Source organism: Falco punctatus (genome assembly GCF_963210335.1).
Source record: "Falco punctatus genome assembly, chromosome: Z".
Classification (NCBI taxonomy): Eukaryota; Metazoa; Chordata; class Aves; order Falconiformes; family Falconidae; genus Falco; species Falco punctatus.
The window spans coordinates 81,538,023-81,556,543 of NC_137586.1; the positions used below are offsets into that span (position 1 = coordinate 81,538,023).

Here is an 18,521-nt window from a genome sequence, read left to right on the forward strand (position 1 = left end):
GAATTTCATTCCTGTATGATATATAGTATATTGCTTAGCGAAGGAGCAGTTCAAACCTGATGCCCCACTTCCCCCCGCTTTAAGAACAAGCAAACCAACTAACAAACCAACCAGCCCCCTTCAGTCCCCTAGCTCACCACAGAAGTCACAGCTCAGAGGTGTGAGCAGTGAATTCTTGTCATTGGGACTAGCAATACTTTTCAGATGTGAATGATTTTGAGAGGATAGCTTTTTCCTCTCATTCTTCTCTAAACTCAAGGGTTCTACTAGTTTACTAACTCTTCATGTTGAAAATTTTCCATATCTGCAACTGTTACGTTTTTTTGTGTCTTTCAGTAACCTGGGTCAAATAAGAAAATTCCACATGGTTTTCAAGGAACGGTATACCACTCGTATGTATACAACGGCACTATATCTGCTGTTGTGGTTTCCATCCGTTTCTGTAGAAGAGGTTAACATCCTCCTTGCCTTTTTGATTGCCTGAGCAGATATTTTTGTTCAGCAGCCCGCAACGGCATCTTCTGCTACAGTAATCACTATTTGTTTAGGATACATCACCTCCAAGGAAGTTTAAATTGCCCCACCATTGCCTTGCCGTTGCCAACACTGAATTTTATCTATCTCTGCACATCTCTGAGATACATAATATAAACATGTAGAGGAAAACCATGTTGCATTGCCATCCTACTTGTGTCAAACATTCCCCATTTGTTATTTCTGAAAATGTCTAACCTCTGATACACTCCGCTTTCCTTTCTGCATCAACATACTCCATTTGACAGCTTCAGAGCACTTTGTAAGGGTTTTGTGAGTTTTCAGCTGTGTTTATGAAATGAGACAAACTAACATTCCAGAGTAGAAGAGAAAGATCCCCAAACTGGAAACACTCCAAATATTAAAACATAAGGACATCTAAATCACATCTGCTTAGATTTAATTGAGAAGCTGCTTGAAGACTGCTGATATCTAACATAATTAAAATGCTGAAGTGTGAACCTCTCTGGAAACAAAATTAAACTATTTCGAGTTTGAGCCAAAATAGAATTTGTGAAGGGGAAAATTATAACAAGAAAACTGGAAAAAAATCAGGGACCATAAAAGATTTTCCTTAAAATTGGCATCTAGTAAGCAAAATATATTATCATTCACACAGATGTGTTATTTCCCAAACGTCCTTTAACCATCATCTTGTTTCCTTCATAAAATTTTAATGATAGAGAAGCACTACTTACATATTGCTTTTTGCCTATAATGTCAAACCTCTAAGTGTCATATTTTTCTGCCTCATGTTTTTTCAATTGATTTATCTTCTACCAAGTCAAGGTGCCCTAAAGGGAACCCAAAAGGCTATTTTAAAAACAAATATTTCATTCGGTACTCAAACTATCATATAGCAGAGTGTGATGAAACATACCCTTACACTTTGAACAACTTAATTCTACAGCTCTTCTTTTTTTATGAATCTGATCTGATCCCCCTGATTACCATAAAATTTCAGTTTGTTCTTACACATGTCGAGTGACACCTCCATCTCTGGATTCACTCCGGGCTGGGTATTTCCATGTTAATAATTGTGGTGGAAATGTGTTTAGAGAAGTCATTCCTGGGTGAGATTCTGATACCTTTGACGGCAACAAACATTTGGTACTTAAAAGGGTCACAAAATCAGCTAACTTGTCGCCTAAGCTGTACTGGGGGATGACAGGGTAAGGCTTGTCAGGCTGTAGAACTGGACTAGTCGCATTTACGTGAATTAAACAGAAGACTCAGCACCTCTCAAAGTCATGCATTAGCATTTCAAAGCGGGTATTTTTTTAAAACCTATTTTATCCACAGCATTGCTTCCTGAGACCAGCATAAGGCTGATCATCAGAGATCATTTGGTCTGCCCTAGAATTTTGCTGCCATGGACACTTTTTCCACCCTGTGAAGCTAGGCATGGAAGAAAAGTGTTGAGAGCGGCCACAAACAGTGGTCAGCAATAGATGTGTTTCAACAATCTACCCAGGTTCCTCTGGCTTACCTACTTAGCAGTCAATAAGCAAATAAAAGAGCAGGAAGACTTAAATAAAAAACCACAGAACAGATAAAACCAGAAATCTAGGCTTAGACATATGCTCCTAAAATCAAGCTTGGCTATAAGCAGCAATATTCTTGTAACAAGAGAAACAAATACAATCTGGAGTTTTGCCTCTGTGAAATTAAACTGTGTCAAACATCTGATACTAATGATAGGAGCCACATCTCTCTCAATGACAACCAGTATTTTCCAAGCAAGCAACCAAATGAAGATTTTTAGACTTTGCTTTATTAAATAGTGATAAGATTATGAATAATCTAGCAGTAAAAAATGCCTTTGGGTAGAATGCAGACTGTCCCAGTTTGCATTAATAGAAAGAGAGATCAAAACAGATCTGTTAATGTGTTTCTATTACAGAAGTCAAAGTTTTGAAAACCTAAGGGAACCAATTACTTAATTCAGACAGAGAACTTATGGACTTGATAATTGATGGGGCTTGAAAATTACTGAAAACTGCCCAAGCAAGTCATGTAGAGAAACAGTCCAATTCTAAAGGGACTAATTACAGCTCTGGCAGCACCTAAGAATAACAGAGTTTGCAACAAATAGACAGTATGTCTACTTATTTTGAAACTTACGGTGTGCAGCTGTTATATTAAAAATGCAAGCTCAAAACCGGAGAGCTATGCAGAACAAAATTAGCGAGTGTACTTAACCTACACTCAAGAAATCCTGAAAGAATTAATGCAGCAGATTAAAAAAAACCTACAAAATTGCACTGAACTTTCTGTTTGAAGGAAAGATTAATTAACAATGGGCGCCATGAACACGGGTTTATCAAGTGATAGTTTATGACTAACATTATATGTTTAGTCAGCTTGACTTATCCAAAGCAGGGCTGATGTGGTTTAACCGTTGTATGACACTTACCGGCACACAAAGAGTGGGAGCACACAGTAGGCAACAGCTGGAAGACAACTATCAGCAGTCATCCCCCAGAGTATGCCTAACAGTTGCAGCAATAGAAATTAAGTAAACCAGGAGATGAAAGGTTATGGGTGTTGTGATGCACATCAGTAATTTTTATAAGTTGGTGGTAGGGCTGGAAACAGGGTCATAATTTGAAAACTTACAACCAGTAGCCCCGAGGACCACTCTGCTCCTAAAATGACTACGATCCATCAGTGTAACGACACTGCAAAAAATGATGATTACAGTTTCAGAACACATGATGAGAGGAGAAATTCTCTAACATTTAATCTAAAAATAACTGGTTTAAGTTTAACCACCCATGTTCAAAAATATATTTAAATAGAAAAAATATAGAGAAGGGGATGATATGCAGAAAGACCTTATTTTAAGCAGACTAAAGGAACTTGTTTGCCTAGCTCGCAATATAAACATTCAGAGGCAATGCTCATGCTTTTCAAATACATCAAGGACTTAGGAGTAAGAGGGAAAGTTAACCAAACCAAACAAGTTATTTAACTTTGGAGGACACACAGTGAGCTAGGTACAAATGCATACACAGAAAAGTTATGTTTGTGAGCCCTAAGAGAAATGCGATTCTGTAACAGGCTTCCATTCAGACTTGCCTTGTGCAACAGACATTTTGACCTGCTCATCTGTGAGAGAAAGCAAATGAGACTTTCTCACCGAAGAGCTCCCATTTTTATTTTTGCATTAAAAGGGTGGCATTTTTTTATAGTACCCAAGTTCTTCCAGGAAATCCCAATGTCTAGACCAAGAAATAGTCACCCTTTCTGGATTCCCCAGCTGTTTCAGCACACTGTTCCCATATCACCTACAGTACACACACAGTTCACTTGCTTCACAAGACACAGGGAGACATGCTCTCAAAGTCTGTTGAAAGGCATTACTCTGCAGACAGGAAGTACATTAAGAAACATTATAGTATATAATTATACCTCAGTCACAGCTATAAAGAATTCTACTATCTCAACCCTTTATATTGTGGGATCTTTACTCTGAATCTTTCTTCATTATCACTTTTTCGTAGCCTTTGCTAGCCCTTTATCAAAATCACCATGCTTCATTAAGCTACCTTCTAGCTCTGCTGAAGAAGTTGTAGCAAGTTACTACTTTGTTCCCAGCTCAGGCTCTTCACACACTGTGTGGTTTAACCCCAGCCAGCAAGTACCAGAATGCTGCTCGCCCACTCACTCCCCCCAAACCCTCTCCAGCAGGACGGGAAGGAGAATCAGGAAAAAGGTAAAACTTGTATGAGGAGATAATAATTGAAATAAAATAGTAGCAGTAATAATAACTGTAATGAAAAGGAGAGCAAGGGAGAGAAATAAAACCTAAAAGAAAAAAAAAAAGAAAAAAGAAGTGATATACAATTGCTCACCTCCCGCTCACAGATGCTCAGCCAGTCTCCCAGCAGTCATCGGCAGCCCCTGTCTGACTCCCCCCAGCTTATATAAGCATGATGTTCATGGTACGGAATATCCCTTTGGCTAGTTCAGATCAACAGTCCTGGCTGTGTCCCCTCCCAAGTTCTTATGCTGCTCCAGCCTTCTTGCTTGGCAAGGCCTGAGAAACTGAAAAGTCCCCGACTTTGTATAAACATTACCCAGCAACAACTAAAAAACGTGTGTTACCAACACCACTCTCACACCAAACCCAAAACACAGCACTGCACCAGCTACTGAAAATTAACTGTTCCAGCTGACACCAGGACTAGTCATCAGTATTTTAAAGCCACGCCCCGCCCCCCCCCCAAAAAAAAAAAAAAAAAAAAAAGAAAGATACCCGATACCCAAAAGCTATTCTGTTGCCAAGAGGATTTTATTGCTCTTGTAAGCTCATGGTATTTGATGACAAACTACTACTTGTTTGAACTATACCAACACAGTCCAAACTTCTGTAACACCAGTCTATGAATTGACATTGGAAGCCACATTAAACATATCTTGCTACAGACAGAAGAGTATTTTAGAGGAAAAAAGTAAATGAGAAAACGTCACTTAAGGAACTCAATACCACCACTTGACAGCATCATTTCCTAGGTGATGTAATCATTACAGGATCACGCCACTACTCCTCATGCATCTTTAGCCAGAGGTGGTCGCAACAAAACTGTATGTGAAAATTACTTCCTACTCATGCAGTCAACAGGGCCGCTGACTTTAACATGTCATGTTCAGGTTGGTGGAAGTGTCCCAACAGCACTCTTCACAGCTCTAAATTACCTTTCATTACACAGTCCCCCTTGTTTGGTATGATCCTGTGCTAAGACTACAGCTACAAACTGAAAACTATCAATTCTTTCCGAACAGCTGTATCTGCAGCAATACCAGTTCTGATAAGCTATAGAATATTACCAATACGTTTTCTGATCACAGTTCTAGTTATTGCTGCTGTACTCACTTTCCAGACTTGGTTGTCATCCAGTCCTGAAGCCTCATGAAACCTGCAGGGCAATGCATAGGTTCCTGCACAGGGCAACAGTAAGCCAGCAACAACTCTTTAGAATAAAGAAGTGTGGAAACATAGACAAATAAAGTCTTCTCAACTGATGAGCCCAAAATATTGAAGATAAAAATTCTGCAGCATGGATTATGGTGACAGTATACCCATTGTGAGGCTCACTGGTTATAAACTATCCCAGGTCATTATTCTGTGAGTAGTCTGAAGGGTGTTTGAAAAGGCCATATAGCTTAGTAAAGCTATTTAAACATCTGTTCTGCTAAAGATGTTGAGCCCAACTTCCATTTTGAAATGTAACGCTTAAACCCTCTTTTTATCTATAAAGAAAATTAGTGGCCAATTTAATGTCAACACACCACAATCTGAAGGGGTTCTCAGTATACACCTATTGTCAAAAGCACTTCAGGAATTTCACAAAATACACAGCCCAAGACCTTCAGATTTAAGATTTTATTTAGACACATTCAGCATGTTACACAATTGCAGCTATCCTTTTTCCATTGAAAGGTGCTGTGTAGAAGACTTCAACTCTGCAAGAAAAAAAAAAAGAATTAATGAGCTTAAAAACTATGTTACCCTTCGAATTTAGAAAAGCTACAAATAAATTAACGATAAATTTGCCAGGCTTTGCTTCAATCCACCGCATGCTTTTGTAGTGGAGGCCCTGACTTACGATTATGAAATCATACAGTTTTAAGTGCTCAAGTTCAATACAAGTGTGCTGATTTTTTCCCCTTAATCTAGGGAGTCAAAAACATCAGACTGTCAAAGGAATTACATAGATTACTTCAATTTGCTCCAATTATGAGATTCTAGTGAGGACTTATTTCTTTTCAAGAACTACCTGGGTCATTCCAGCTTAAAAAGATCTGTTGTTTCTCAGATTACAGAACTGACAATACCAAATATTTCTGAAGTGAAATCAGATTAAGATAAACTGATGCGGCCTTTCAACTGGAAAGCGCATGCTTGCACAGTCTGAATATGTCTGAGGCTTGCTTTGTCTGTTATGATCGTCAGCAAGCATCAGTTACAATTGTTTCTGCTGTTAATGACCTTGTTTTATGTGGACTTTATCCTGTGAATGGTTAGGAACATTGTATGTAGGTGGTGTGATTGTTCTGACATGGCTGAACTGAATTTCAAGCAATGTTGTTTTCCACTCAGTTTTAACTGGCACATCAGAAAGCGTTTACAGTATCACAGTTTCTCATACTGTTTTGTTCACATCACACATGCCAGCTGTTCCTACAGATTGAGAAGCATAACTTTATGTTTCAAGAAAGGTAGACATGGTTTTGGTTATAGTTATTATCCAAATCAAAACAGTAGCACTCTTCTGTCAGTTCACCCAGCTGTAGACCATCAAGAAGCTGCAGCCAGAAAGGTGTGGCCTTAAGACCAGCCACTGACAGTGCAGCAGCCCTGTGAAGCAAACAAACCTATTCATTATTTGAGTTATAGATGCCATTGCAGACCACAACTCTTAAGCACCTGGACTGTGAAGGGCTGAAAATTGATAATGGTTTTAGATTAGACTCTGTAAAGCTCAGTTTTGACCACAGACTCCACCATGCTATGAAATCTAAATGCAGTTACCCAGCTAGTGCAATGACAGTCTGTCCTCTTCATTTCTTAAGAAGCTGGTGTCTGACAATAACAAAAGGAGCGACAAATCCACTTCCAAAGAATCCACACATCACTGCAAGTAATCGCCATTTATTTTCCACAGAAAACGGAATGTTCTGTAAGAGAAAAATTTTAAGTTTTGCAGCCATGCAGCAGTTACTTCCTCATTGACTTGAAAATGGTGAGAAGCTCAGAGCACTAACAGGTGGAGTCAAACTGACAAAAAAAACATTCAGGCACAAATCAATTTCCCTTCCTCTCAAGGAAAGAAATACAGTAATTACAATAATAGCTTGCATGTGACCTCCTGAGGTCATTTTGTCTGCTCTTCCCCTCTTCCCCCAATTTAGCAAACTACCCCTGCTTTGAAGGTCTCATCCAGTTCAGCATGCATGTCCCTGAAGATACAGAGCCCAACGCTTCTCTAGGCAAGCTGTTCCAACATGTAAACCTTCACTGTGAAGACTACCCTCAGGCTCGTTAGGTGTGTAAAATTAGTTTTTCGATATAGGACTTAAGAGAACGTATTAAGCAACAAGGTACATCAGAAAGCGTTTACAGTATCATTGCTGTCTCTCATACTGCAATGCTCATCATTTGTACCACTGGTCAGAAGTCACTGCAGAAAGTTGCAAAGAAGGATATGAAATCATTTGCAACACAGTTCTCTTTGCTGTGGCTGTGACAGCAGTACCACCAGGCCACCAGACACCAGCTGGGCAACTGGCAACACAGCAGTCGTTACTCTCCTCACAACGGCATCCAGTCCGCTGGGGCCCTGGGACTGTGCAGAACTCCTCCCCGGCGCTCACCGAGCGAGAGGCTCACCTTGAGCACAGCCAAGGCAGTACGGGCCTGCGCCTCACACCAGCGCCGACGGCCAGCCAGCCCAGGCCCGCACTGCGGCTCCACCGACGCCCCTCTGGCTACCCCCCTTTCAGCAATCTCCCGAGCGTCCGCCGGGCCGTCACCCCGGAGCTGTGGCGGGGCTGGCCCCTGGGCTAGGCCTGCCGCAGGCCGGGCGAGAGCAACATCCTTCAGGGACGCGTTTCTCCCCGTCCCGCTCCTCCCGCGGAGCCACCGTCCCGCGGAGAGCCGTTACGCTCCCTGCCCCACCACCCCGAGGCGGGCCCTCGCCCCCCCCCCCCGCCATCCCCTCCCCGAGCCCGGCCGCAGCCTCCTCCTGCGACCTTCAGGCCACGCCGCAGCGGGCCGGCACTTCCTCCACACGCACCTTCCCAGGGCCCTCCTCATAATGGCTCCTACGCAGGGCAGAGGTGGTAAACCTGCGGATACTGGCAGCCAGCATGGTACCGACAGCGCAGCGCTAGGACCCTCTCCCCTGCGCGACCTTCCCCCAGCACCGCCGGCGCCTTCTGGGAGCGGGAGGCGGGGCCGGAACGAGGTGCGTGCCCCGGGGTGTGATGGGAGTTGTAGTGTGGGGCAGAGCCGCGCGATCACGTGGTGCCGATCTGCGGCCTGCGATTGGGCGCGCCGTGCGCCTCAGGGGAGGGGTTATCCCGCCGCTCTCCGCCCCCGCCCGCCATTTTGTCGGCTGCCAGGCGTTCCGGCCCCGGGGCGCGCCTTCCCCTCAGGTGTGGCGGGGGAAATGGCAACGTGCTCTCTGAGGGCGGTAGGAAAGTTCAGGCGGCAGGAAAGGAAGGGAGCGGTATTACCACCGGCGGAGCGAAAAGCAAATAACCACTTCTGTGTTACCTCAGGCTAATCTTGCGGTAGCACAGGTCAGCTTTTAAAATAGACGTCCTGGACAGCTTTTTTGTATGGTGGCAAAGCGGTGGTGGTGTGAGTCAAACAGGTCCTCAGTCTCTGCAGTGTTACAGAAATATGAGATCACGGGCCGTCAACTTTGCTGATGGCTGTAGCTTTACAAACGTTATTTAAAAGTCCAGTGAATATGGGCGAGGCCGGTGATGACTGTTTATGCCGACTTAATGAATATATTCTGGCCTAGTTTTCTTACAAAGTTACACTTCAAAGAAACTTGGAAAATACCGAGGAAAAAAAGCCCTCCACCCTTCATGTTTGGAAAAGGAATAATAATTAAAAAAAAAAAAAAAGAAAAAAAACCCAAAAAAACCACAAAACCCCACAAACTTATTTCTAGGGTGATAGTGTCTGTCTGTTTTCTTATATGCAGTAGTTTAAAGACAAACACTGGATTTTATTTGTTTTTCAGTAAAATAAGTTTGATACTGCCATCTCTTGTGTTGTAAGGCAACATTTTTTTCATAGCCTGTCTGCATAGTTACGTAGTATCTAAGGGAGGATAGAAAAACAAGATTTCAGGCTCAATAGCGCTGCACATTATTAAAGGCAGGTGGAAACAACTGTGAGCTTGAGAAGCGAAATATAATTGTATTAACTTTTATTTAGAGAATTTATTTTGGAAAATAGGGTAATTAGGACCAGGTAGAAATTACTGTAGTTTGTTTTGAGAGGCAATGTATGTTCAAGCAGAAGACACAGAAAAGCATTGTGAAGCAATGAGGGTTTTTTAATAGTTAAAGTGTATCAAATTCATGTATTCATGAAATAAATAAAGTGGAATTAAGTACAAAGATTAATATAATTTTCCGGAATGATTTCTTCTATAAACCACAAACCAAAACAGTTGGGGAGTAAGCAGTAGATTTCAACTGGATTGTTTTCCTACTTGAGTTTTAATATGAGTGAATTAGACTGCCAGCAAAATGCAGCAATAAGTTTTTGTACTTCTGCGTTCAGCACCTCCTGAAGCCAGAGAGCAATCTGAATTAGTTCACATGCAGTTTTCTTGGGAATTCTTTGAGTTTCTTGTGATACTATAACTCTTGAATGTTCTATATTCAAAATATGATTTAGCTCTGAAATTCTAATTGAATGCTTTGTAAGAACAGGAATTGTCACGAGCTTTATTTTTTTTTTTTTTTCACCAGAACATTTTTATCTAGTGATTTGTTGACTGGACAGGAACTCTTATAGAAGAACATTTGGAAACTTGAATTTTGAAACAGGTAATATCCACATATATATTGATGTCTTCATCAGAACTTCACTGGCTTTCTCGTTATGGAAGCAAAATCAAAACATGCACACACCCCTCCTTTATCTTTATTCAGACATCTGCTTCTTGTAGCATTGATGTAATATTTACTAAAAAGTCCAGTATAGATTACAGTCTTAGAAACCTGTAGTTCCACTTGGAAACTAGTGGAGTAAATAGGTATTGTATTGGTCACACAAGGAATTTTCAAGACTGAGCTCAGACTGATCATTAATAATTCAGCTACTTATCGTAGATTTCTCTTACAGCTTGATGTGTTGAGTACCGTTTGGTCCATGTTATTTCTTAGCACTTACTTTTCCCATAGATACTCCATAGCCTGTTCATACAGTTCCTTTTCTGTCCCCCTCACAAAAAAAAGACTTACATACAACTAACTAGGTTTCTTCCACAGTAAGTATCAGTGCAAAGAGTCCATGCCGATGGCCTTGTTTTTCAGTGCTTCTTTCTTCTTTGACTTTTAATAGGTGACAGAGAAATCTAGGAAACCTTTTGCCCCATTTTTAGATTTAGTTGTGATTCCCTTACGTAGTTGTTTTTCAAAGTCTTTTTCCTCCATCTAGTTATATTTGTCATTTTACATGTCAAAGCGTACAATTCTTTTTCTTTCTTTCTTCATTTGCTAATTCTTAAGTCTATTGGAGGATGCTTTCCTGTTTCTGCTAACTTCCCTTCCTGTTTAGGCACCAGGTCTCTTTTTTTCATAGAATCGTAGAATGGTTTGGGTTGAAAGGGACCTTAAAGATCTTATAGTTCCAACCCCTGCCATGGGCAAGGACACCTTTGGCCAACCCAGGCTGCTCCAAGCCCCATCCAGCCTGCCCTTGAGCCCTGCCAGGGATGGGGCACCCACAGCTGCTCTGGGCAGCCTTGGCCAGTGTCTCACCACTATCACAGGGAACAATTTCTTCCTTACATCTAACCTAAATCTACCCTTTTTCAGTTTAAAGCCATTCCTACTTGTCCTATAACTACACATCCTTCTAATATGTCCCTCTCCAGCTTTCTTGTTGGCCCCTTTAGGTACTGGCAGGTGCTGTAAAGTCTCCTCGGAGCCTTCTCCAGGCTGAACCACCCCAAGTCTCAGCCTGTCTGCACAGCAGAGGTGCTCCAGCCTTCTGGTCATCTTCGTGTCCCTCCTCTGGACTCGCTCCAGCAGGTCCATGCCCTTCCTGTGTTGGGTGCCTGGAGCTGAAGGCGGTACTGCAGGGGGGTCTCATGAGAGCGGAGTAGAGGGGGAGGATCCCCCCCTTGACCTGCTGGCCATGCTGCTTTCGAGGCAGCCCGGGGTACAGCTGGCTTTTGGGGCTGCAAACACATTGTCTGGCCGTGTTGAGCTTCTCATCCACCAGCAGCCCAAGTCCTTCTCTACAGATCTGCTCTCAGTCCATCCTCTGCCCAGCCTGTATGGATACTGGGGGCTGCCCCGACCCACGTGCAGGACCTTGCACCTGGCCTTGCTGAACTTCACGAGGTTCACATGGGCCCACCTCTCAAGCCTGCCCAGGTCCCTCTGGACAGCATCCCTTCCCTTCAGCCTGTCAGCCGCACCACACGGCTGGGTGTCATCAGCAAACTTGCTGCGGGTGCTCTAAATCTCACTGTCCATGTCACCAACAAAGTCATTATACAGCTCTGGTCCCAGTGTGGGCCCCTGAGGAACACCACTCATCACCGGTCTCCTGTTGGGACATTGAGCCATTGACTACAACACTTGGAGTGCAACCATCCAGCCAATTCCTTATCCACGGAGTGGTCCCTCCATCAAATCCATATCTCTCCAGTTCAGAGACAAGGATGTCGTGTGGGACAGTGTCAAATGCTCTGCATGAGTCCAGGTCGATGACAGCAGTTGCTCTTCCCTCATATGTCAACACTGTAACCCCATCACAGAATGCCACCAAATTCATCAGGCACGACTGGCCCTTAGTGAAGCCATGCTGGCTGTCACCAGTCACCTCCCTATTTTCCATGTGCCTTTGCATAGTTTCCAGGAGGATCTGCTCCATGGTTTTGCCGGGCACAGAGTTGAGACTGACTGTCCTGTAGTTCCCCAGGTCTTCCTTATTTGCCTTGTTAACAAGGGGGGTTGTGTTTCCCCCTTTCCAGTCAGTGGGAACGTCACTGGATTGCCACAGCATCTCCAATATGACGCATAGTGGCTTAGCCACTTCATCCACCACTTCTCTCCGGACCTGCAGATGTACCTCATCAGGTCCCATGACTTGTGCCCCTTCAGGTTCCTTAGATGCTCTCAGACCTGATCTTCCCCTATAGCAGGTGGTTCTTTGTCCTCCCAGTCCCTGCCTTTGCCTTCTGTGACCTGGGCGGTGCGGCTGGAGCACTCGTCAGTGAAAACTGAGGCAAAAAAACCCTCATGGAGTGGTTGAAGTCCCTGGGGAGGACGAGGCTTGTGAGCATGGGGTGGCTCCTGTCTGTCTATAGAGGGCTTCACCCGCTCGGCCTTCCTGGTCAGGTGGCCTGTAACAGGCCCCCACTGCAATGTCACCTGTCCCTGCCCTCCCTGTAATCCTGACCCGTGAGCTCTTGCCGGGCTCCTCATCCCTGCCCAGCCGGAGCTCCTGCACTCCAGCTGGTCATTGACATAGCGGGTGACACCCTCTCCTTGTCTGCCCTGCCTGTCCTTCCTAAAGAGCCTGTATCCTTCCATTCCAGCTCTCCAGGCACTGGAGCCATCCCACCATGTCTCTGTGACACCAGTCGGATTACAGCCCTGCAGGCACGTGCAAGTCTCCGACTCCTCTTGTTTATTCCCCGTGCTACGTGCGTTTGCACAGAAACATTTAATCTGAGCCCCCGGTGGAGCTGACTGACTGGCTGGAGCGGCTGGAATTCCTTTGTGCTGCTCCTCAGGTGTTCCCCCTGCCCTGCGACCCCTCTCCAGGCTCTGGGCATCTCTTGCTGGCACCGGTGTCAAACTGGTAGGAGTGGGATGGATTAACGTTCCCCTCCCTTAGCAGCTTTCTGCCCTTACTCAAGTTTTTCCTAATTGGAATTAATAGCGCAATGGTGGTCTGCTTCCTGTATGGCAGTCTGCTTTATCATCTTTTTAACTAGTGTTTGTATTTCAGTGTAGGTCTTCTCTTCCTGTAGTAGATGTTATAATATTCGTTGGTGGTGAAGAGATGCTGGATATAGGTATAAAAGTTCATGTTACACAGTGGCACTTAAGTGCTGAGATTGTACTAGATGAAGATCTTTCGTGTTATTCAAGATCAAGTAAACTCTTCATTTTCTTCTTCTTGTCTCCTAGCCATTGGACATCCACCAAGGAATCAGGAGTATGGTTTAAAGAGTCTCCTCTGCTTGACATGACAAGGTAATTTTTGCTCAGTCTACTCAGGGATAATTTTAGTCACTCAGTGGAATTGCAGTTCTTTTCCTAATGCTATTGTAAGTTTTTTCAGCATACCACAGCTAGTGTTTCCCTTGTGGTGAGGAGAGTGGTGTCACAGTACTACATTGCTGCTACTGGGGTTGGACCTGAAACCAATACAGATGGTGTGTTAGGCAATAAGGCTGTTGGTTACAAAGACAGATATTAGCAATGCGTAGTAGAGAATATTTCCCCAACAGTGTCAGAGTTTACTCACTGTCTTTCCTATGTATATTAAATCCTTGTACTCAGTCTGGTATGTTTCTGATAGGCTGATGTGTCATTGTTTCCTTTTGGGGCTGTGTTGCATATTTCCACACAGATTAATGTTAGATGGGACAAAAGCAGTAGATTCAGTATCTTGACTTCCCAATAGTCCAGAAATCTGGATTGACCCCCACAGCGGTACAGTTGCAGGGTCTCATCAGCAATAGCAGTTTACTCCTTGAACTGATGTTTTGCAGGTATTTTCTATTTAGACAGAAATAGAGATCTATAGGTAGATATGATAAAGAGTAGTAAATCTTCAGGAGAAGAAGCTACCTGTTTGACAGCAAGTGAAGAAGTTTGTAGGAATGCTCATATCTGTTGTCCTTCGAAGTATAAACTAGGAAATGAAGTATGCTAGTCCAGGTATTTGAGAAAACCATGCAGGAAGTTTAAAGAAAAAGGCTCAGTTGCCATTGATTGGAATTTTGGCAAAAAAATGAAAGTTAATATCTTTCAAATTATTGAAAGTATGATGTACAGTAATTGTAATGCAGACAATCAGGTAGCAGTGCAAATTATTGTAGGAGATGATAAATGCTCCACTGGGTGCCTTTGTAAAAAGACTGTCTAATATACAAACAAACCGTGAGGCTTACAAAAGGAATTATTGGGTGAAATTCCCTGGCCTGTGTTATGCAGAGGGTCAGAACAGATAATTTTAATGGTACCTCTGGCTTTTAAATCTATGAGTCTTTGACTCTAGACTTTCACATACAGCTTTTTATATCCACAATTCTTTTTTCCTTTAAAAAAATTTGTTGCTATAATTGCTTAAATTTACCAGGTTAGCTTCTTCATCTTCAATAATATATTACATTTTGCTGCTTGTGAATATGACTTGGTGGTGGATTCTTTCATGTACTGCTTTCTTATTGCTAGTCACATTCCAGCACAGAGAACATTCCTCTTCTTGAACTGTAAGGCAAAACTATAAATAAGAAAAAAATCCAGGTAGCTGAAGAAAATACTGCTTAATACTGTTTTTTTCTGATCTTAATGAGAGAAAGAAGCATAGAAAGCTTGGTGGACATTTTAGCAAAATGCACAGGGCATACAGGTCTATCTGTTTCCCAGCTGGTCTTGCCAATCAGTGAGATGTAATGATAAAAACAAGATACAAGTCATACTGACTTTTTGTGTCGTGTTTTATGAGTGAAGGAAACAGCTTGTTTAAATACTGAAATTATATATGGTTAAGTTCAATGTATGTTTTTCATGAAAACTTTTTAATAGTGTAAACTCCCTAAATTTTTTAGTAGTGTCATGGACAGAGTTCTCCAGAGACAAATGAACTATTATATATGACAGAAAAATATTGTTTTCTGCAGAAATTGTCCTGCATATTTGTTGGCATGAGAAGTTATTTTGTGGAGCAGTTAAAATTAGGAATTAACCTCACTCCAGTCAGGTATTAACCACAAGATTAAGCCGTTGTTAAATGCTAATTAATGGAGGGGAAAGGATGAATTGAAGTTGTTAGAGGTGTTATATAATGGATATTAGTTACATAATTTTAGCAAAATGATGGGTTAACAGAAATATCTGTAATAGAAATAATTTGTCAAGTATCTTACCCTAATTTCACAATTGTAGAAGTATGTCTTTCATAACAGTAATTTAGCATGCTTTATATAAAACTGGTCTTATTTTTCTGCAAAGTAAATGTAAAAATATGTTACAAGTATAAAATAGAGAACAGTATTAAAAGTAAAGTGGGCTTCATCAACAACAACAACAAAAATGTTAGTGTGTGAATTATCTGTATTTAACACAATGAAAGGCCGAGAACCTTGAAATAAAAGAATATAGAGAGTGTTATTTCAGAAGAATTCTTACTTTACTAAGATACTTTCTTTGATTCCATAGAGCCCACATAAGTCAGCAGAAAATGAAATAGAATAGTAAGAGAAATCATCCTGTGGAAACAGTTATAGGACTGTTTTAGACCTGGATAGTAGAAGGATACTTGTGAGAGAAGGTTGTTAGGAGAAGTAGTATCTTTCATTATTTTGTCATGGATATAGTTGTTAAAACCAGCCAAGCTTCCAAATGTGCAAGCCTTCCTTAAGGTGTAAAATTGATGCAATTACTTTCAGAGGTAAATACAAACTGAAAGTAATTTTCCTAAGGTATAGTTCAAAGGGCGTTTTTTCCCCCCAGGCGTTTTATTTTGAGTATATGAGTTCACAGATCCAGTTTACAATGTAGTTGCACAGAAACTTATGCTGGCCCACAGAAAGGTGTGCAGCAGCTGTAGCAGTGAAAAGGTGGAAATGGAGGCATAGAATTAGTGCTTTTCTTGGCAGCAACATCAGTTTATGTTGGCAAAAAGAGCTTGTCCAACTACAACTTTAGTGCTGAATGCATATATATTATTTGGGATTAGGGCATGAGAAGATTATTACATGAGACAAACCAAATTCTTTCCCAAGTCCCAGACTTCTAATGTCTAGTGCATTTATGAATTTTGGTTCCGAGGATCATGCCTGATGATATTCAAGATAAGATGTTACCATGGTAGGTTTTATAGTATTTTGCAATTTTTTAAGCTGATTTCAATTTATCATGATATATTACAAACAAAAGGAGAAAATAATTAGAAAGATATCTTTACGTCCAAAGGTCTTCTTGACACTCCACTGTGAGCTTTCTCTTTTTGTCTTTTTGTCAACCATGGCTCCACAAATGCAGCTTATTTTTTCTTTAAAACTGTTTAATTAACATTATTAACATGATAAAGTATGTTAGACTTACTGTTCTCAACCTGAATTGAAACGTTGTCTTTTTGTGTATGTTTGGAACCTGAAAGAGGGCCTGTGTGTCCAAATTTGGTCTGTTTGCTCCGGTTGTATGGTTTGTTTTACTGTTAGCTTTGTATTCCTTGTGAAAAACACAGGTAATATGAAAAGTTGGGCATATATTTATGGATTAAATGTTACTCACAAAAGCAGGTTGAGTATAGCTGTAGCTGGATGTGCATAGTGACAAAATTACAGTTTTGGAAATGTACCTAGATAAATTTATTTTCACCTTATGTGGAATATTTCAAAATTGCTCTTTCATATAAATGATTCCTAATGGATAGGAAGTCTCATTTGTATGTACAAAACCACATTTCATAAGCTGAAATGAGTGTCTGACAATAATATTTTATCCTGACAGATTTTTTTTTCATTAATCTCAAAGCACTTTGCGGCATTAATTAAATCTCACAAAAGCCTGTATAAAATAGGTAATGGAAGGTTTATTGTATGGAAACTATTTTGGAGTCTTCATGAGAATACAGCACTTGCATAGGGAGTAAGACTAATTTTTTTTGTCTTGACGTCTTTCTCTAAGATGAAGTATGTGAAGCTTCTTATTTTTATCATACACACCAAGACACATTTGGTTTATAATTACAGTGAGCAGTGTTATAATTACTTGCATTTTGAACTGTCTCACTGTAACAGTCATTGCTTGGTTGCTAGAACTTGTGTTTGAAGGAGCTTTTCTGTGTACAGGAATATCTAGGAGCCCTAGAATCCCCATATATACCCTAAACTTACTAGCAGGTGCAATACTCAATTTACATAGGTATTAAAAGCTAAAAATGCCCTTAATTTTTCTGGCCAATTTGTGCTTATTTTTAAAGTAGTTTAACAAAGGATTTTTTAATAAAATTCCATTTTTATTTTATATCAGAGAGGTTTGAATTGTTCTTGGTTTCCTCAGCATCAGGACAGTATGTTCTTGAAAATATGCAAGGGGGCTAAAAAGGCCCCTCAAAATACAGTCTTTCTAATATACCTGTGACAATTTGCATACTTGTCAGGTCATTTTCTGCCAGTTTCCTTCTCTATGATTCTTTAGTTATGCACAAGCATTTTTAGTATAATTGTGTTTCTGAAATATATTTTTAAGAATTAGTTAGATAAATTGAGCCATTACGATTGGCTTTTCCAGTGTGGCAGGAACTCCTTTGTTTAAATGCATTGGGTAAATTAATTTTTTTTTCACTTTTTTAATATTTCCCATTGATACTTTGTTTCTAGCTGTGTAAGAGCAACACACCTTGACTACCACCCTGACTGAGGAAAGTGCTCAATGAAAGACCCACATATATCTTTGCTAAAAAAACCAAACCAAACCAAACCAAACCAAACCAAACCAAACCAAACCAAACCAAACCAAATCAAACCAAAACAAACCAAAACAAAAAAACCCACAAACCCTGAGATGTGTATTTTGCCCCTTAATGCCAGGAAAAAAAAAAAAAAAAAAAAGTTGAGGGCTAGAACTCAATAAGATCAGTGTTATCAACTGGGAATTAGTTGCTTCCAAAAGCATGACAGATATTGCGAACATTTCCTGGAGACATATATTCATTACAATAGGTTAATGTTTGTGATATGTTGGGCTAACTGAAAAACCTGTTAAGAGTCTATAAATGCTATCGAGTTTTGATGGAGGCATTTAGCCTATCTAAGATTTTTTTTCTATGGTGAGTTAAAAAACCAAGTTATACTCAAACTACCAAGTCAAACGGTTGATGTAGAATGAATTGGAATGGGCTTGTTTGTGTACACAAGCTGTACTACCAGTGGTACCACATACATAGCATGAATGCAACTATTATTGGCAGAAAGAGTTGCCTTGCATCAATGCAGGCATTCCCGTAGATCATACTGAATTATGTCAACAGTCTG

The 18,521-nt window shown here is 41.1% G+C and overlaps 1 protein-coding gene and 1 long non-coding RNA gene across 2 annotated transcripts in view; both read right to left on the reverse strand.

The window, feature by feature from the left end:
• Positions 1 to 5,908: 5,908 nt before the first annotated feature.
• On the reverse strand, positions 5,909 to 8,514 carry COX7C (cytochrome c oxidase subunit 7C). Its single transcript, XM_080371769.1, has 3 exons — positions 8,337 to 8,514; positions 7,073 to 7,218; positions 5,909 to 6,003 (listed from the first exon to the last, which is right to left on the reverse strand). The coding sequence occupies exons 1-2, from the start codon at positions 8,409 to 8,411 to the stop codon at positions 7,102 to 7,104; spliced, it is 192 nt and encodes a 63-aa protein (XP_080227895.1). The 5' UTR covers positions 8,412 to 8,514; the 3' UTR covers positions 5,909 to 6,003; positions 7,073 to 7,101.
• Positions 8,515 to 10,013: 1,499 nt separating this feature from the next.
• Positions 10,014 to 18,521, reverse strand: part of LOC308056413 — a 53,943-nt gene continuing 45,435 nt past the window's right edge. The window contains exon 2 of the long non-coding RNA XR_013924821.1: positions 10,014 to 11,183. This is a non-coding gene — a long non-coding RNA (uncharacterized lncRNA). The remainder of the gene's footprint in view (positions 11,184 to 18,521) is intronic.